The sequence below is a fragment of the Panulirus ornatus genome, chromosome 7, assembly GCF_036320965.1.
Source record: "Panulirus ornatus isolate Po-2019 chromosome 7, ASM3632096v1, whole genome shotgun sequence".
NCBI lineage: Eukaryota > Metazoa > Arthropoda > Malacostraca > Decapoda > Palinuridae > Panulirus > Panulirus ornatus.
The window spans coordinates 14053447-14076025 of NC_092230.1; the positions used below are offsets into that span (position 1 = coordinate 14053447).

A 22579-nucleotide genomic window follows, 5' to 3' on the forward strand; every position below is an offset into this window, starting at 1 on the left:
ACAAATCAAACAACCATGGAGACATCACACACCCCTGCCGCAAACCTACATTCACTGAGAACCAATCACTTTCCTCTCTTCCTACACGTACACATGCCTTACATCCTCGATAAAAACTTTTCACTGCTTCTAACAACTTTCCTCCCACACCATATATTCTTAATACCTTCCACAGAGCATCTCTATCAACTCTATCATATGCCTTCTCCAGATCCATAAATGCTACATACAAATCCATTTGTTTTTCTAAGTATTTCTCACATACATTCTTCAAAGCAAACACCTGATCCACACATCCTCTACCACTTCTGAAACCACACTGCTCTTCCCCAATCTGCTGCTCTGTATATGCCTTCACCCTCTCAATCAATACCCTCCCATATAATTTACCAGGAATACTCAACAAACTTATACCTCTGTAATTTGAGCATTCACTCTTATCCCCTTTGCCTTTGTACAATGGCACTATGCACGCATTCCGCCAATCCTCAGGCACCTCACCATGAGTCATACATACATAAATACCCTTACCAACCAGTCAACAATACAGTCACCCCCTTTTTTAATAAATTCCACTGCAATACCATCCAAACCTGCTGCCTTGCCGGCTTTCATCTTCCGCAAAGCTTTCACTACCTCTTCTCTGTTTACCAAATCATTTTCCCTAACCCTCTCACTTTGCACACCACCTCGACCATGACACCCTATATCTGCCACTCTATCATCAAACACATTCAACAAACCTTCAAAATACTCACTCCATCTCCTTCTCACATCACCACTACTTGTTATCACCTCCCCATTTGCGCCCTTCACTGAAGTTCCCATTTGCTCCCTTGTCTTACGCACTTTATTTACCTCCTTCCAGAACATCTTTTTATTCTCCCTAAAATTTAATGATACTCTCTCACCCCAACTCTCATTTGCCCTTTTTTTCACCTCTTCCACCTTTCTCTTGACCTCCTGTCTCTTTCTTTTATACATCTCCCACTCAATTGCATTTTTTCCCTGCAAACATCGTCCAAATGCCTCTCTCTTCTCTTTCACTAATACTCTTACTTCTTCATCCCACCACTCACTACCCTTTCTAATCAACCCACCTCCCACTCTTCTCATGCCACAAGCATCTTTTGCGCAATCCATCACTGATTCCCTAAATACATCCCATTCCTCCCCCACTCCCCTTGCTTCCATTGTTCTCACCTTTTTCCATTCTGTACTCAGTCTCTCCTGGTACTTCCTCACACAGGTCTCCTTCTCAAGCTCACTTACTCTCACCACCCTCTTCACCCCAACCAGGTATAACCAACCACCAGTCCTTTTTCAGTACACAAATCCACAAGCTCTTCAACATTTCCATTTACAATGCTGAACACCCAATGTACACCAAATTTACCCTCAACTGCAACATTACTTACGTTTGCATTCGAATCATCCATCACTATAACCTGGTATCGTGCATCAAAGCTGCTCCCAAAACACTTCCCTCTCATGATCTTTCTTCTCATGACAAGGGGCACAGGCACCAATAATCACCCATCTCTCTCCATCCACTTTCAGTTCTACCCATATCAATCTAGAGTTTACTTTCTTATATTATATCACATAATCCCACAACTCCTCCTTCAGGATGAGTGCTACTCCTTCCTTTGCTCTTGTTCTCTCACCAAACCCTGACTTTACTCCCGAGACATTTCCAAACCACTCTTCCCCTTTACCCTTGAGCTTTGTTCCACTCAAGAGCCAAAACTTCCAGGTTTCTTTTCTCAAACATACTACCTATCTCTCAATTTTTCTCATCTTGGTTACCTCCACACACATTTAGACACCCTAATCTGAGCCTTCTAGGAATATGAGCACACCCTGCATGACGCCTTCTTCTGTTTCCCCTTTTAGAAATTTAAATACAAGGAGGGGGGTTTCCAGCCCCCTGCTCCAGCCCACTTTAGTAATCTTTTATATGGAGTAACTATGGAAATATTCAACAGAAACCTAGGTTATCTGCTGAAGATAATGCCAGATGAGTCTTGAATAAACAATTACACCAGAAGATCAAGAAGATATGAGATGAAAAATTGGGTGTTAATTAGGAGAAACAGAATATTTCAACAAGATCCTTATGATAACCCCAAATCATTATAATTACAACAGTTTTCAGTATCAAGAAAGAAACAAATCCAACATTATCCTCCCCACACTTGCCAGTCAAACACCCTCACACTAAATCTTTGTTAGAAAGTTGTAACATTTGTTAATACCTTCGTGATACTTACCATTAACACTATGCCTGTGCATTATATAAGAGTATAATAAACCACAAGCTCGAATCAGTGAAAGAGAATCCCTTCTCACATCTATCTAAGTTATCAGGAACTGTCAGTTGCATCATTCATACCCCTTGCAGGCACACACCTAGCACTAGACCATGCCAACTAAATGATGATACTATAACTTTCTATGAATTTTCTGTTATTAATAAATGCTTATCTATCATCTCACAGGGAACACAAATTACTTCATTTTTCCCATTTTTTCCACTCTCAATGACAGAATTTCTGTAATATACTTGCAATTCCAAGGTTAAAGCTTAAGATTTACAGACATTTATACAACTTGTCTGTGAATAGAACTTGAGAATTTCCTGTTGTGTTTTGCATGTACAAAATGCAATGTGTATTGTTTTTCATATTTGGATATTGTAATCTGGCTAGCACTGTGATCACTGCACCCTATCGAGCCCATCTCAGATACCTAAGAATTATAAAGAATAATGAATAATGTATCACTAAATGATAAGACGCTTTCTGAAAAGTTAAAAACAATTCACATAATGGTCCCGGCATTCAACAAAATTTTTTGCAAGTATTCATTCATACTTACAAACTATAAAAGTTTTTCATTCTAATTGGATCTGAATTCATTTGTATTTTCCACTTAAGGTGGAAAATACAATTAGGTAATAAAAATTATAACATTAATCCTTTCATGCACACTAGGCTTTGTTCACCATGATACAATATCACTTTGTTCACCATGATACAATATTCCTGTCAGTTCACCACAATACAATATCACTACAATTAGGCTTTGTTTACCATGATACATTATCATTATCACATGAAAATCAAACTGCACCAACAAATCAATGCAGGCAGAATGATAAAAGAGATCAACATATCACAGCATTTAAATATAATACTGCTGTTCATTATACAAAAATAGGAGAACTAACATGAGATGAAGAAAAATACCAAACATGATACGATGATGAAAAATCTTAAAGTCCTTTACCTCTGTCTTCCATACGTCTCAATAACTGGTGTTCACCCCAACGTAATGTTGCTTGTAACACATCCAGCTCTGCTGCTTGCAGGAAATCTGATGTCAGCGCTTCTAATAATGTTGACTTTTCCAACTCTAAAAGCACTCCTGACTGAGCAACCTGAAGATGGAATTAAGAATTACTCACTTTTTAGTCTAATATAAGAGGTATTTTCTGATTTGAGGATAGTGAATTTACAAAAATCATCTTAGGGTCACTCTACCCAAAGCAAGTACTACATGACATGTATCATATCTACATAAAAATACACCTTGTAGTATGTCCACACTAAGCCAATTTGTTTCTAAAATCTGAATTTCATGTGCTTACAGTCTGAAGTTATGGCGAAGATGTGTGTGGTAAGGGTATATGTATCAGAGGTAAAGGGAACAAGAAGGGTAAAACCAAGGAAGGAGGTGGAAGAATGGAGTGAGGGAGACTTTGAATGTTTCAGGTGTGGTCATATAGAAGGACATGTGGCATGCATGGAGAAAATATACTGACGTGATACATACAAGGGGCAAAGTGTTGTAAATAGCAGAATCAGGAAATATGAAGCACTCAGGGAAAACCACAAGTAGGTCTGTAGGGCCTCACTATTGTTCTGGTTTTGGTACATTATATATATGAATGCTAGAGAATGATGTGCAAAAATGAGGTACTTTCTTTCTCAGTTCATGGCACTAACTTACTAATGTGGGAAATGGTAAATAAGTATGGAAAAAAAATAACCACAATACTGACCAATGCATTTGGTTAGAGAAGCATATGACAACCACTATCAACATGCCTTATTACCTACATATTCACATCCATACTGTTGCTTTTCCTTAAATGCTTGTCCACACTGCTAAAACCAACAACTGTAAGCATTTTTCAGGACTATAAGGGCACTGAGGTTCACCAGTTATGGTGACATGGCCACCCCTTTGAGGGAGTTCCCACAGTGAACTGGTGTAAGAGATATAGATAGATAGATAGCTATAGTATGTGACTCTTGCACAGTGAAAAGCTATCAAAAAATAAATAAATTGATCATAGTGCAGGAAACAAACATAAGGAGTCTCAACACACTTTTCCTTAAATACTGACCCACATTACCTGCTGGCCTTTTCGCAGACATACCAAGCCCTGTGCGCACAGAGAAATATGTCAAAATCATTCAAAAACCATCCAGTGAATAAGAGGGGACTTATAATTACTGTACCAAGATGCTCACCAGCTGAATGCTGATCAACACATATTCTTCCCAATAGACAAGTGCACAGTTCAGGACACTTAAGAAACTCATGCATGTTGCATATTCTCAGGTGGGAGTTCTGAATTGCTTCATGAATTATAATAATATTCTGATAGGAATGAAATGCGTTGAAACAAAATAGTATTAACCTAGGTATATCTGTGCAGGTTGTCTCTAAAAATGAAACGGAACCCAAAAAATTGGATTCACCAGATTCACAAGAAAACCAGAATAGTTTTTGGTCTTCCTGGTCATTTGCACAGTACTGCCAACTGCAGTTTTGATTGTACAAGCTTAAAATAATGGATACCATGTGGCATCTAATTCAGAGTCTCTAGTACTTTTTCATATTTCAGGCATCTGTTGGGTGATTGTTCCCTGTGCTGTGATTACCTATTTGTACTGCACATGGAAGCAGTTTCACTTTTATGGGGCCCCATCTCTTGAATATATATATATATTCCATGTGTGGCGAGGTGGCGATGGGAATGAATAAAGGCAGACAGTGTGAATTGTGTGCATGGGTATATATGTATGTGTCTGTGATTGTATATACATGTGTACATTGAGATGTATAGGTATGTATATTTGCGTGTGTGGACGTGTATGTATATACATGTGTATGGGGGTGGGTTGGGCCATTTCCTTCGTCTGTTTCCTTGCGCTACCTCGCAAACGCGGGAGACAGCGACAAAGCAAAATAATAAAATAAATATAATATATACATATATATATATATATATATATATATATATATATATATATATATATATATATATATATATATTTCTTTTTTCTTTCAAACTATTCGCCATTTCCCGCGTTAGCGACGTAGCGTTAAGAACAGAGGACTGGGCCTTGGAGGGAATATCCTCACCTGGCCCCCTTCTCTGTTCCTTGTTTTGGGGAAAAAAAAAAAAAAAAAAAAAAAAAAAAAAAAAAAAAAACGAGAGGGGAAGATTTCCAGCCCCCCGCTCCCTCCCCTTTTAGTCGCCTTCTACGACACGCAGGGAATACGTGGGAAGTATTCTTTCTCCCCTATCCCCAGGGATAAGTATATATATATATATATATATATATATATATATATATATATATATATATATATATATATATATATATATATATTCTTTCTTTTATATATTCTTTATATATATTCTTTCTTATATATATATATATATATATATATATATATATATATATATATATATATATATATATTTTTTTTTTTGCTTTGTCGCTGTCTCCCGAATTTGCGAGGTAGCGCAAGGAAACAGACGAAAGAAATGGCCCAACCCACCCCCATACACATGTATATACATACGTCCACACACGCAAATATACATACCTACACAGCTTTCCATGGTTTACCCCAGACGCTTCACATGCCTTGATTCAATCCACTGACAGCACGTCAACCCCGGTATACCACATCGCTCCAATTCACTCTATTCCTTGCCCTCCTTTCACCCTCCTGCATGTTCAGGCCCTGATCACACAAAATCTTTTTCACTCCATCTTTCCACCTCCAATTTGGTCTCCCTCTTCTCCTCGTTCCCTCCACCTCCGACACATATATCCTCTTGGTCAATCTTTCCTCACTCATTCTCTCCATGTGCCCAAACCATTTCAAAACACCCTCTTCTGCTCTCTCAACCACGCTCTTTTTGTTTCCACACATCTCTCTTACCCTTACGTTACTTACTCGATCAAACCACCTCACACCACACATTGTCCTCAAACATCTCATTTCCAGCACATCCATCCTCCTGCGCACAACTCTATCCACAGCCCACGCCTCGCAACCATACAACATTGTTGGAACCACTATTCCTTCAAACATACCCATTTTTGCTTTCTAAGATAATGTTCTCGACTTCCACGCATTCTTCACGGCTCCCAGAATTTTCGCTCCCTCCCCCACCCTATGATCCACTTCCGCTTCCATGGTTCCATCCGCTGCCAGATCCACTCCCAGATATCTAAAACACTTCACTTCCTCCAGTTTTTCTCCATTCAAACTCACCTCCCAATTGACTTGACCCTCAACCCTACTGTACCTAATAACCTTGCTCTTATTCACATTTACTCTTAACTTTCTTCTTTCACACACTTTACCAAACTCAGTCACCAGCTTCTGCAGTTTCTCACATGAATCAGCCACCAGTGCTGTATCATCAGCGAACAACAACTGACTCACTTCCTAAGCTCTCTCATCCCCAACAGACTTCATACTTGCCCCTCTTTCCAAAACTCTTGCATTCACCTCCCTAACAATCCCATCCATAAACAAATTAAACAACCATGGAGACATCACACACCCCTCCTGCAAACCTACATTCACTGAGAACCAATCACTTTCCTCTCTTCCTACACGTACACATGCCTTACATCCTCGATAAAAACTTTTCACTGCTTCTAACAACTTGCCTCCCACACCATATATTCTTAATACCTTCCACAGAGCATCTCTATCAACTCTATCATATGCCTTCTCCAGATCCATAAATGCTACATACAAATCCATTTGCTTTTCTAAGTATTTCTCACATACATTCTTCAAAGCAAACACCTGATCCACACATCCTCTACCACTTCTGAAACCACACTGCTCTTCCCCAATCTGATGCTCTGTACATGCCTTCACCCTCTCAATCAATATCTTCCCATATAATTTACCAGGAATACTCAACAAACTTATATGTCTGTAATTTGCAGGCTGAGGGACTATCCGACTATCCTGGTTAATCAGTTGAAGAAGTTCCATATGAAGTGTTGAACGTCCCTAAACAGTGAAAATGATCATGGCAACGGGTGCATCATAGGTCGATGGCCGAAAACTGAGAGCCTAAGAGTGTGAACGAGAAATTTCTCGGGCGGTTTTTTAAGGCAATGATTCCCAACAATGTTTTTTGCGCGTGCATTGATGATTGGTGCGCAGTGAGATATTTGCTAAATGATGTGCAGAACAATGTGTGTGCTGAATGGTTGATCAGCAAGTAAGAAAGGGAAGACATATAATGGAGAACATAAAAGTACGGCGTGTTTGGTGGTACAAGAGTGTTTTGCGAAGATGTTTGTGACACAAGAACATTGCAGACAAAACTGCCAGAGATAGGTAGGAGTGTCGCAGGTATCGAGACAGATGTCCAGACCATTTTTAAAGCAGGAAGTAAAATGTATTGTTGTGTGATGGGGACTCTTATACATGAGTGCTTTGAAAGACAAAATAGTGAATTGGAATAAAAGTGTATACCTTGACGTGGCTGTCAGTGGATTAGAATCGATTGAGCGTCTAACTATGACAGTGTGTGTAGGTTGTAATTTCCTTGCCATGCGAGGTATGTAAGCATTATGTGGTTCATTTCATTTGTCTTTCCTGCCTACTTAAAGCGGAGAGTTAAAAGTATTCAAAAAAAATTATTTCTTATATTTTTATATGTATATATAATAGTATATATTGTGATGTGTGTGTGTAGAATCTGTGGAGGTATTAAGATTATGTAGTAGCAATTGTTAAGATAGTATTTATCAATTAATATTGGAAGTAGTATATGATTGGTTCTCAGTGAATGTAGGTTTGCGGCAGGGGTGTGTGATGTCTCCATGGTTGTTTAATTTGTTTATGGATGGGGTTGTTAGGGAGGTGAATGCAAGAGTTTTGGAAAGAGGGGCAAGTATGAAGTCTGTTGGGGATGAGAGAGCTTGGGAAGTGAGTCAGTTGTTGTTCGCTGATGATACAGCACTGGTGGCTGATTCATGTGAGAAACTGCAGAAGCTGGTGACTGAGTTTGGTAAAGTGTGTGGAAGAAGAAAGTTAAGAGTAAATGGGAATAAGAGCAAGGTTATTAGGTACAGTAGGGGTGAGGGTCAAGTCAATTGGGAGGTGAGTTTGAATGGAGAAAAACTGGAGGAAGTGAAGTGTTTTAGATATCTGGGAGTGGATCTGTCAGCGGATGGAACCATGGAAGCGGAAGTGGATCATAGGGTGGGGGAGGGGGCGAAAATTTTGGGAGCCTTGAAAAATGTGTGGAAGTCGAGAACATTATCTCGGAAAGCAAAAATGGGTATGTTTGAAGGAATAGTGGTTCCAACAATGTTGTATGGTTGCGAGGCGTGGGCTATGGATAGAGATGTGCGCAGGAGGATGGATGTGCTGGAAATGAGATGTTTGAGGACAATGTGTGGTGTGAGGTGGTTTGATCGAGTAAGTAACGTAAGGGTAAGAGAGATGTGTGGAAATAAAAAGAGCGTGGTTGAGAGAGCAGAAGAGGGTGTTTTGAAATGGTTTGGGCACATGGAGAGAATGAGTGAGGAAAGATTGACCAAGAGGATATATGTGTCGGAGGTGGAGGGAACGAGGAGAAGAGGGAGACCAAATTGGAGGTGGAAAGATGGAGTGAAAAAGATTTTGTGTGATCGGGGCCTGAACATGCAGGAGGGTGAAAGGAGGGCAAGGAATAGAGTGAATTGGAGCCATGTGGTATACAGGGGTTGACGTGCTGTCAGTGGATTGAATCAAGGCATGTGAAGCGTCTGGGGTAAACCATGGAAAGCTGTGTAGGTATGTATATTTGCGTGTGTGGACGTGTGTATGTACATGTGTATGGGGGGGGGGGGGTTGGGCCATTTCTTTCGTCTGTTTCCTTGCGCTACCTCGCAAACGCGGGAGACAGCGACAAAGTATAATAAAAAAAAAAATATATATATATATATATATATATATATATATATATATATATATATATATATATATATATATATATTATCCCTGGGGATAGGGGTGAAAGAATACTTCCCACGCATTCCTCGTGTGTCGTAGAAGGCGACTAGAGGGGACGGGAGCGGGGGGTGCCAGAAATCCTCCCCTCCTTGTATTTTTTTTAACTTTCTAAAATGGGAAATATATATATATATATATATATATATATATATATATATATATATATATATATATATATATATATATATATATATATTTTTTTTTTTATACTTTGTCGCTGTCTCCCGCGTTTGCGAGGTAGCGCAAGGAAACAGACGAAAGAAATGGCCCAACCCCTCCCATACACATGTATATACATACGTCCACACACGCAAATATACATACCTACACAGCTTTCCATGGTTTACCCCAGACGCTTCACATGCCTTGATTCAATCCACTGACAGCACGTCAACCCCGGTATACCACATCGCTCCAATTCACTCTATTCCTTGCCCTCCTTTCACCCTCCTGCATGTTCAGGCCCCGATCACACAAAATCTTTTTCACTCCATCTTTCCACCTCCAATTTGGTCTCCCTCTTCTCCTCGTTCCCTCCACCTCCGACACATATATCCTCTTGGTCAATCTTTCCTCACTCATTCTCTCCATGTGCCCAAACCACTTCAAAACACCCTCTTCTGCTCTCTCAACCACGCTCTTTTTATTTCCACACATCTCTCTTAGCCTTACGTTACTCACTCGATCAAACCACCTCACACCACACATTGTCCTCAAACATCTCATTTCCAGCACATCCATCCTCCTGCGCACAACTCTATCCATAGCCCACGCCTCGCAACCATACAACATTGTTGGAACCACTATTCCTTCAAACATACCCATTTTTGCTTTCCGAGATAATGTTCTCGACTTCCACACATTCTTCAAGGCCCCCAGAATTTTCGCCCCCTCCCCCACCCTATGATCCACTTCCGCTTCCATGGTTCCATCCGCTGCCAGATCCACTCCCAGATATCTAAAACACTTCACTTCCTCCAGTTTTTCTCCATTCAAACTCACCTCCCAATTGACTTGACCCTCAACCCTACTGTACCTAATAACCTTGCTCTTATTCACATTTACTCTTAACTTTCTTCTTTCACACACTTTACCAAACTCAGTCACCAGCTTCTGCAGTTTCTCACATGAATCAGCCACCAGCGCTGTATCATCAGCGAACAACAACTGACTCACTTCCCAAGCTCTCTCATCCCCAACAGACTTCATACTTGCCCCTCTTTCCAAAACTCTTGCATTTACCTCCCTAACAACCCCATCCATAAACAAATTAAACAACCATGGAGACATCACACACCCCTGCCGCAAACCTACATTCACTGAGAACCAATCACTTTCCTCTCTTCCTACACATACACATGCCTTACATCCTCGATAAAAACTTTTCACTGCTTCTAACAACTTGCCTCCCACACCATATATTCTTAATACCTTCCACAGAGCATCTCTATCAACTCTATCATATGCCTTCTCCAGATCCATAAATGCTACATACAAATCCATTTGCTTTTCTAAGTATTTCTCACATACATTCTTCAAAGCAAACACCTGATCCGATCCACACATCCTCTACCACTTCTGAAACCACACTGCTCTTCCCCAATCTGATGCTCTGTACATGCCTTCACCCTCTCAATCAATACCCTCCCATATAATTTACCAGGAATACTCAACAAACTTATACCTCTGTAATTTGAGCACTCACTCTTATCCCCTTTGCCTTTGTACAATGGCACTATGCACGCATTCCGCCAATCCTTAGGCACCTCACCATGAGTCATACATACATTAAATAACCTTACCAACCAGTCAACAATACAGTCACCCCCTTTTTTAATAAATTCCATTGCAATACCATCCAAACCTGCTGCATTGCCGGCTTTCATCTTCCGCAAAGCTTTCACTACCTCTTCTCTGTTTACCAAATCATTTTCCCTAACCCTCTCACTTTGCACACCACCTCGACCAAAACACCCTATATCTGCCACTCTATCATCAAGCACATTCAACAAACCTTCAAAATACTCACTCCATCTCCTTCTCACATCACCACTACTTGTTATCACCTCCCCATTTGCGCCCTTCACTGAAGTTCCCATTTGCTCCCTTGTCTTACGCACTTTATTTACCTCCTTCCAGAACATCTTTTTATTCTCCCTAAAATTTAATGATACTCTCTCACCCCAACTCTCATTTGCCCTTTTTTTTACCTCTTGCACCTTTCTCTTGACCTCCTGTCTCTTTCTTTTATACATCTCCCACTAAATTGCATTTTTTCCCTGCAAAAATCGTCCAAATGCCTCTCTCTTCTCTTTCACTAATACTCTTACTTCTTCATCCCACCACTCACTACCCTTTCTAATCAACCCACCTCCCACTCTTCTCATGCCACAAGCATCTTTTGCGCAATCCATCACTGATTCCCTAAATACATCCCATTCCTCCCCCACTCCCCTTGCTTCCATTGTTCTCACCTTTTTCCATTCTGTACTCAGTCTCTCCTGGTACTTCCTCACACAGGTCTCCTTCTCAAGCTCACTTACTCTCACCACCCTCTTCACCCCAACATTCACTCTTCTTTTCTGAAAACCCATACAGATCTTCACCTTAGCCTCCACAAGATAATGATCAGACATCCCTCCAGTTGCACCTCTCAGCACATTAACATCCAAAAGTCTCTCTTTCGCACGCCTGTCAATTAACACGTAATCCAATATATATATATATATATATATATATATATATATATATATATATCTTTTTTTTTGCTTTGTCGCTGTCTCCCGCGTTTGCGAGGTAGCGCAAGGAAACAGACGAAAGAAATGGCCCAACCCACCTCCATACACATGTATATACATACGTCCACACACGCAAATATACATACCTACACAGCTTTCCATGGTTTACCCCAGACGCTTCACATGCCCCGATTCAATCCACTGACAGCACGTCAACCCCGGTATACCACATCGCTCCAATTCACTCTATTCCTTGCCCTCCTTTCACCCTCCTGCATGTTCAGGCCCCGATCACACAAAATTTTTTTCACTCCATCTTTCCACCTCCAATTTGGTCTCCCTCTTCTCCTCGTTCCCTCCACCTCCGACACATATATCCTCTTGGTCAATCTTTCCTCACTCATTCTCTCCATGTGCCCAAACCATTTCAAAACACCCTCTTCTGCTCTCTCAACAACGCTCTTTTTATTTCCACACATCTCTCTTACCCTTACGTTACTTACTCGATCAAACCACCTCACACCACACATTGTCCTCAAACATCTCATTTCCAGCACATCCATCCTCCTGCGCACAACTCTATCCGTAGCCCACGCCTCGCAACCATACAACATTGTTGGAACCACTATTCCTTCAAACATACCCATTTTTGCTTTCCGAGATAATGTTCTCGACTTCCACACATTCTTCAAGGCTCCCAAAATTTTCGCCCCCTCCCCCACCCTATGATCCACTTCCGCTTCCATGGTTCCATCCGCTGCCAGATCCACTCCCAGATATCTAAAACACTTCACTTCCTCCAGTTTTTCTCCATTCAAACTCACCTCCCAATTGACTTGACCCTCAACCCTACTGTACCTAATAACCTTGCTCTTATTCACATTTACTCTTAACTTTCTTCTTTCACACACTTTACCAAACTCAGTCACCAGCTTCTGCAGTTTCTCACATGAATCAGCCACCAGCGCTGTATCATCAGCGAACAACAACTGACTCACTTCCCAAGCTCTCTCATCCCCAACAGACTTCATACTTGCCCCTCTTTCCAAAACTCTTGCATTCACCTCCCTAACAACCCCATCCATAAACAAATTAAACAACCATGGAGACATCACACACCCCTGCCGCAAACCTACATTCACTGAGAACCAATCACTTTCCTCTCTTCCTACACGTACACATGCCTTACATCCTCGATAAAAACTTTTCACTGCTTCTAACAACTTGCCTCCCACACCATATATTCTTAATACCTTCCACAGAGCATCTCTATCAACTCTATCATATGCCTTCTCCAGATCCATAAATGCTACATCCAAATCCATTTGCTTTTCTAAGTATTTCTCACATACATTCTTCAAAGCAAACACCTGAGCCACACATCCTCTACCACTTCTGAAACCACACTGCTCTTCCCCAATCTGATATATATATATATATATATATATATATATATATATATATATACCCTGGGGATAGGGGAGAAAGAATACTTCCCATGTATTCCCTGCGTGTCGTAGAAGGCGACTAAAAGGGGAGGGAGCGGGGGGCTGGAAATCCTCCCCTCTCGTTTTTTTTTTTAATTTTCCAAAAGAAGGAACAGAGAATTGGGCCAGGTGAGGGTATTCCCTCAAAGGCCCAGTCCTCTGTTCTTAATGCTACCTCGCTAATGCGGGAAATGGCGAACAGTTTGAAAGAAAGAAAATCTCTTGAATATTCATGGCTAACGTACAATTTAAATCTATTTATGCTGTCTGCATTAACTATTTCCTTCAGTCATAATATGGGTTTTTTACATCTTTTAATGAGTTTCCTGCTTTATTTCAAGCTAAGTCCTCGGGCAGCTCTATCCCTTCATCTTTCAAAGAACTGTTCACAAGTCATCAATCTGTTTTTAAAAATTCAAAGATTGTGAAATGTCATTCCAAACTCCTCTCCCTTCCATGGAGGGCTAATCTAAAGCCTCCAGCCTTTCCCTTTAACTCAGCACTAAATTCTTCTACCAACTTTGCTGCCCTACTTTGGACCTTTTCTGTTGGCCCTATGTGCTTCTTTAGATGTGGTGACTAAACTTGATACGCATATTCTAGATTTATCCTCATGTAGGATATGAACAGTTTGCTAAATATTCCCTTAATCATATATTTAAATGCTATCCTAATATTTGCCAGCAGATAGTTATTTTCTTAACTATTCTCTCAATGTGGGACTCTAGCAGCAGGTTAGGGTCAATGTCAACTCCCAAGTCCTTGTCACACACAAAATCCTGAAGTCTATTTGCAGCTAAATAATAATCATACTATCCCATCCTTCTTACTTTACATTTGCTCAGGTTGAATTTCATCAATCATGCATCAGACTAACTTGGGAGTCTATTAGTTCCCCTTGTAAGCTGAAGCAGTCCTACTCACTTTCCACTTCCCTTATGACCTATACATCACCTGCAAAGATATATAAGTAGAAGTCCGTACCTTCCGGCAAGTCATTTACATAGATTGGGAAGAGGAATTGTCCCAGAGCATAACCCTGTGACACTTTGCTTTCACACTAACCCATCTGGAGATTGTTCCTCTAACATGCTTCCTTTGTTCTTTTCCATTGAAATACTCTTTCATACATCAAAGGAGTTTCCTAGTAATCCAACCTTAAATCAGCCTCCCATGCAATACAGAATCAAATGCTTTCTGGCAGTCCAGATACAAACAATTCCCCCTGCCTTTCCTTCTGCCTAAGAAAGAAGGAACTCTCTTGCAGATATCTACAAGTTCTGTAATGAATCAACCTCTTTTCTAAACCCACATTGTCTCTCACTTGGGTAATTTCTCCTCTATAGAAGTCATCCATTTGCTTTCTAATTATCCCTTTCAGAACCTTACAGATCACACTCATCAGCAAGGATGGTTTGTAGTTCAGGGCCAGTTCCCTGTCTCCTTTCTTATAGATAGGTATTACTTTAGCCCTTTTTCATTCCCATGGCACTTTGCCTCTCTCCAGCAACACTCTGAACAGTATTTCAAGAGGTTTAACGAGCTTATTGGTAATTGTGGTGGTGGTGGTGCAATGATACTGGTAGTAGCAGCGGTAATCTAATGTGATGATACTGATGAGGGTGTAATGGTGTTGGTGATTTAACGGTGGAATAATGGCAGATGTGGTGGTAGCTGGAGATAGTGATGGTAGTCATGGTTATCTAATGGAAGTTGATGGTGAAAGTGGTGGTGGTGGTGACAGGAACTGGCATTGGTGGTATGGGATAGAAACCTCCCTCAAACTAATGAGTCATAATAAAATGCTCAAATCAATATTTCATTCCAGTGCAAACGTTAAAAAAGAAATACACCTAAACCTCAAGGAATCATAGACCCAGTTTTCTTTAAATCTTTTATCTATCTATGTCTCTAAGGCCAATTCCCTCTGAAAACTTCCATCAAAGAGGTGGCCAATGCAAAAGTGTCACCACTTACCCATGTTTATATGCCTCCCTCGCATAGACCATTCCAAGCATTCTACCACCATTTCTCTCCCTCTAGTATTCTTCCACTCTATTTCTCCATATCACAGGGGGTCTTCCTCTCACATCAACCTTAATCTTTAATCATACTATTATACACTCTCTTTGCAAACCACTGCCTTGCATTCTTTCCACACGCCCAAACCACCTAAAGCTATTACATTTCACCCATTCTACAATTCACTGTCCATTGCATTCCTTGCCATGCCACATCTCGCACACTTCCCCCCATTTCTTTCTTCATTCCATCTAGTCATACCATATGCTCATCCCAAATAACTGATTTCCAAAGCCTGGATTCTTGACTTCTGTCTCATTACATGTCCATGTTTTGTCTGCACAGGTCAGGGTTGGGAGGACTATGCTGTCCCTTAATCCTTTCTTCACGTACATACTCCATCTCTACATCCTTTTTCCCTAGTTTTGCATTCACCTCTCTTATCGCTGCATCCATAAGTTAAAAAGCCATGGTGACATCACACAGCCCTGCCTCCCACCCATATGTATACAGAAACTTTAGCTCAACTCTTAATTCATTATTACACATACATTTGCACCTACACAGAAGGCTTGTCCCCTTCATCATTTATCCTTAACACAGCCTAAAAAGCATTCCACTCAACTCTGTAGTATGCTTTCTCCATATCCATAAAAGCTGCATACAGCCCATCTTTAGCTAGATACTTTTTCATAGTCATTTTCACCACAAAAATCTGATCCAAACATTGCCTATCTTCCCTAAAACCCCCTTGCTCCTCACTTATTCTGACCTCAGTTACTCTATCAAACAACAGTCATGCATGCACTTTTTCTGCCACATACATCCTTAGCACCTTTTCCTTTGTACAAAGAATGGTAATAGCTTTCACCCAATCTTCGGGCACATTTTGTTTCCATACTAAATTACATATCAAAGCATCTACTTTAGCACACTTTCTCCTCCATACTTCAACATTCAGCCATAATCCCATCTACTCCAGGTGTCTTTCCAACCTTCAGTCTCACTATTGCCCTTATCTCCATTTTTACTATAGGTCCCTGCTCTTGTATCCTTTTCCTTCCATCCTCCATACTCATACATGTAACAACTGCTGCATCACCTTTTCCCACATTAATCAGATCTCCAAAATACTATTTCCATCTTCCTTTCACTTCCTTCTTTTGATTCAGCTAATTCCCTTCCTTACTTCTAACATTAACATTTCCAACCTTACATCCACCTCTTTCCTTTTTCAGCTCCTTCCAGTATAATTTCTCATTTTTCATAAACTTTTCACTCAACTTTCTTCCAAAATTTTCTTATACTCTTTCTTTTCTTTCCTCTCTTGGCTTCTTAACATTTTGCTCACACATCTTCCATTCTTCCCTCCTTTGCTGAACTTCCACATTCCTTTTGAGCAATCTACCATATTCCATTTTCTTCTCTTCCACAGCATTTGTAACCTCATCTGCTCACCATGCACTTCCCTGACTTTACTTATACCTTACGACCTTGTATCCATTTACTAATTCTACAACATTTACCAATCTTTCTTTAAACATTTAAAACACCTAATTCACGTTTGGCTGCATCCCTAACATCTACTGCACTTACATCTAAACTTTTGGCCACCCTTCTTTCATACTACTCCTTGCATTCTTTCTGATTCATCTACATAAATATCTACATTGTTGGAAAGGATCACAATTTTGTGTGTGGTCAAGTATATTCCTTCAAGTCTACAGGGAAAATGAAACATGATAAGTTCCAAAGTGCAATTTCATGAAATAATCACATCATCAGGGGAGATACATGAAAGAAATATAAGTCTTTTAGTTCTCCCTTTCAATAATAATTTTACTTTACTTCCCATATTGTTTAAATCCTTTAATGTAAATGTTGCTTTCAGCAACAATAATACTATAAAGAATATCTTAATCAGGAACTCACCAGGAAACTGAGTTGCTGATAACCACACAGTAATAATATGATGCAGCAGCTTGCCAAGTACTGCATGGACTTGCTGGTGGTGCGAATACACAAGCAGCCAGCTCTCAAGAGCAAAAACAAAAGTAATACCTAGAGAAGAGGGAAGGTGAACCAATATTGTGGCGTAGGGCAAGAGGGTCAAGTTTGAAAGTTAGCCTGGGACAGTTTATACATCGACCAATTTCGACTCAACTCTGTCAAGTAATGATGCAAAGCTAGAAACGGCCCAGATGTGAGAGCAGCACTCCATACAAGGACAAAATCAATCCTTTATATGAACATAGCAACTGTTAAGAAGAAAAAAAGTTTCAACATCTAAACAGGATACCCAGTTCCATAAGAGGCATACTTACCTATTCTTGTAATGTCGGGTTTCCAAGAAAGAGTGGATGTTACAGTAATACCAAGTAGGTTTACCAAGTCAAGATGTGGAATTACAGAACAATTAAAGGAGAGACGAAAGCTATGAGTTGCTTTCAATCGACAGATGGGTAGAAACTGGGTCCTGTCCAAGTCAGAGTTTAATGAGGAAGCTGTGTCAAGACAAGATGCAGATCAAGTGAGAGAAGAGGGAGCAGAAATGAAGAATGTGAATGAATGTGGTGTTGACTCGTCAGCGTATGAATGCATTACATTATCTGTCGAGGAATGGAGAGGAAACCAATGAAAAAAATTTTTGTAGGGGACAGGATAGAACCTTGTAGGACACTGTTGTTCTAAAGAGTAAAGACCAAATTAGTACCTAAAGTAGATACAGAAAGTAAACCAACATTGTTGGCAAAGGGGAAGTGCATCAAGTTTTGAAGTTCTCAGAGAGCCAATAAATCAGACCAATGATTTCAATAAGGTGGACTAAGGGCACAAATCCTTCCTAAGCAGAAAACCTTTCTAATATACAACTTGAGAAGGACTCTTTGTGTGCCCTAGGTTATGGTTTAAGTTTTGTTTGCTAAAACAAAGAAGTTAACTGTGTTGACATCGCAAGATCATTTCGTAATCTGGAAAAGTACAGCAAATTATCTAACAATGAGGTCAACATTTGTAAAGTTGTAGTGTATTCCAATTTGTAAAAAACAGCTGTCCAAATTGTCCCAAAAGATTCATCAGTGCTACTAATATTTAGAAGAGAGATAGTGAACTACATATAACTAAAGCAGATAAGACTAACACAATTGTGATTATAGACAAAGATGAATATTCCTCAAAAATTAATTATCTTTTATGTGATGATACAACATACTTTAAACTCAGCAGAAATCCCCTAGACACTCTTAATTACCACTTAAAAATCTAAAAAATAAAGTTGTTATTGAACGGTAATGATCCTCTCATCAAAAGATTTTTATCAATGTCTGGTTCATTACCATATATGTATGGATTTATCAAAACACATAAGCCAAACTATCCAGCAAGACCCATCTAAAGTGTGGGTTGTGAGCTCAATCACTTATAAATTATCAAAATGGTTAGTTTCTTTATGAAGTCCACTAGATGGTAATACATCAAATTCTAATATCAAGAACAATGCAGAATTTAACAGGCTTAATAATATCCACTTTGATTTTGATTTCAAACTGGTAAGTTTTGGCGAGTCTTAGAATATCTGGCTGTGCCTTGGATAATCTGGATTTACCTGTTTCAGACTCTGTGTTTCTTGAATTGATAAAATTGTGTGTTTCAATTTAATGGAGCCATTATGCTCAGAAATTTGCTATGGCAATGGGTAACCCTCTTTCACTAGTATTAGGTAACTGTTACATGGAATTCTTTGCAACAAAATTATGAAGGGATATTTTACACTCTAAGGCAATCTGGTTTAGGTATGCAGATGATGTTCTCTGCTTGGCCAACAAGGGAAAATTTACAAACATTTCTCCCTATACTTAACATTCAGTATCTTCTATCAAATTTACTGTGGAAGTGGAAAATTACTGTATGTTACAATTTTTAGATTGCATGAGCCATAGGGTTGGAAAAAATTTTAAGTTTAGCATATACAGAAAACCCACCACTATTTGCTCTTATTCTTTGCTTTGTCGCTGTCTCCCGCGCTTCCGAGGTAGCGCAAGGAAACAGACTAAAGAAATGGCACAACCCACCCCCATACACATGTATATACATACACGTCCACACACGCAAATATACATACCCATACATTTCAATGTACACATATATATATACACACAAACTTACACATATACACATGCACACAATTCACACTGTCTGCCTTTATTCATTCCCATCACCACCCCGCCACACATGGAATAACATCCCCCTCCCCCTCATGTGTGCGAGGTAGGGCTAGGAAAAGACAACTAAGGCCCTATTCGTTCACACTCAGTCTCTAGCTGTCATGCAATAATACCCGAAACCACAGCTCCCTTTCCACATCCAGGCCTCACAGAACTTTCCATGGTTTACCCCAGACGCTTCACATGCCCTGATTCAATCCATTGACAGCACGTCGACCCCGGTATACCACATCAATCCAATTCACTCTATTCCTTGCCCGCCTTTCACCCTCCTGCATGTTCAGGCCCCGATCACACAAAATCTTTTTCACTCCATCTTTCCACCTCCAATTTGGTCTCCCACTTCTCCTCGTTCCCTCCACCTCCGACCCATATATCCTCTTGGTCAATCTTTCCTCACTCATTTTCTCCATGTGCCCAAACCATTTCAAAACACCCTCTTCTGCTCTCTCAACCACGATCTTCTTATTTCCACACATCTCTCTTACCCTTATATTACTTACTCGATCAAACCACCTCACACCACATATTGTCCTCAAACATCTCATTTCCAGCACATCCACCCTCCTGTGCACTACTCTATCCATAGCCCACGCCTCGCAACCTTACAACATTGTTGGAACCACTATTCCTTCAAACATACCCATTTTTGCTTTCTGAGATAATGTTCTCAACTTCCACACATTCTTCAACGCTCCCAGCATTTTCGCCCCCTCTCCCACCCTATGATTCACTTTCGCTTCCATGGTTCCATCCACTGCCTAATCCACTCCCAGATATCTAAAACACTTTACTTCCTCCAGTTTTTCTCCATTCAAACTTACCTCCCAAATGACTTGAGCCTCAACCCTACTGTACCTAATAGCCTTACTCTTATTCACATTTACTCTTAACTTTCTTCTTTCACACACTTTACCAAACTCAGTCACCAGCTTCTGCAGTTTCTCACATGAATCAGCCACCAGCGCTGTATCATCAGTGAACAACAACTCACTTACTTCCCAAGCTCTCTCATCTCCAACTGACTGCATACTTGCCCCTCTTTCCAAAACTCTTGCATTCACCTCCCTAACAACCCCATCCATAAACAAATTAAACAACCATGGAGACATCACACACCCCTGCCGCAAACCTACATTCACTGAGAACCAATCACTTTCCTCTCTTCCTACATGTACACATGCCTTACATCCTCAATAAAAACTTTTCACTGCTTCTAACAATTTCTCTCCCACACCATATATTCTTAATACCTTCCACAGAGCATCTCTATCAACTCTTATCATATGCCTTCTTCAGATCCATAAATGCTACATACAAATCCATTTGCTTTTCTAAGTATTTCTCACATACATTCTTCAAAGCAAACACCTGATGCACACATCCTCTACCACTTCTGAAACCACACTGCTCTTCCCCAATCTGATGCTCTGTACATGCCTTCACCCTCTCAATCAATACCCTCCCATATAATTTCCCTGGAATACTCAACAAACTTATACCTCTGTAATTTGATCACTCACTCTTATCCCCTTTGCCTTTGTACAATGGCACTATGCAAGCATTCCACCAATCCTCAGGCACCTCACCGTGAATCATACATACATTAAATAACCTTACCAACCACTCAACAATACAGTCACCCCCTTTTTCAATAAATTCCACTGCAATACCATCCAAACCTGATGCCTTGCCGGCTTTCATCTTCCGCAAAGCTTTTACTACCTCTTCTCTGTTTACCAAATCATTTTCTCTAACCCTCTCACTTTGCACACCACCTCGACCAAAACGCCCTATATCTGCCACTCTATCATCAAAGACATTCAACAAACCTTCAAAATACTCACTCCATCTCCTTCTCACATCACCACTACTAGGTATCACCTCCCCATTAGCCCCCCCTTCACTGAAGTTCCCATTTGCTCCCTTGTCTTACGAACTTTATTCACCTCCTTCCAGAACATCTTTTTATTCTCCCTAAAATTTAATGATACTCTCTCACCCCAACTCTCATTTGCTCTTATATTCAATATTAATCAACTAAAAATGACAGAGTTAAACAATCATCATTCCAGTCAATGTTCCTTGAAGCATTATGTATATGAAGTTCAGAATTTATTAATCAATGTTCCTTAAAGCATTACGTATACACAGTCCAGAATGTATTAATGATGAGTTTAAGAAGATATATTCTATTGTATCCAAGTTAAAGTATCCTAGATCTTTCATAAATAAATGTCAACTTGGGAAATAAATCATTCTATAGTTAACCCTAAACATTCCCTTAATACTAAATAATATCTAGTTCTCCCATTTAGTGATAATTCTATGTTACTACCCAAACTGCTTAAATCCTTTAATATGAATGAAGTCTTCAGCAATAGCGCAATACTATTAAGAATATCTTAATCAAAAACTTGCCAGAAAATTTTGTAAACTGTTTTTACGGAATATTTTGTAAAAGCTGTAATATGTTTTTTTATTGGGCAAACTGGTAAGGTACTCTATGTTAGATTTAAACAACATAAATATAGAAAAAGAAAAGGACAAGAATCAAATGCTTTGTTTGATTATGTTAAAAAATATGACCATTGTATTGACTGGAGTACAGTAATGCTAATTCAGTTATTAATGTAACTACTTGACCAAGAGAAATATCATTGAATCTTTTGTTATCAAATACACAAATCATTAAAACATAAATGTTAGTGAAGGTCTATACAAACTGAATAGCTCCATTAGAGGCAAAATTTGTAAATGGTCC

At 39.8% G+C, this 22579-nt stretch overlaps 1 protein-coding gene across 1 annotated transcript in view; it reads right to left on the reverse strand.

The window, feature by feature from the left end:
• The window catches only part of LOC139749422 (BTB/POZ domain-containing protein 7), a 409317-nt gene that overhangs the window by 63539 nt on the left and 323199 nt on the right, over positions 1 to 22579 (reverse strand). Inside the window, exon 8 of the mRNA XM_071663268.1 lies at positions 3292 to 3442. Within this exon, the coding sequence (XP_071519369.1) occupies positions 3292 to 3442 (151 nt within the window). The remainder of the gene's footprint in view (positions 1 to 3291; positions 3443 to 22579) is intronic.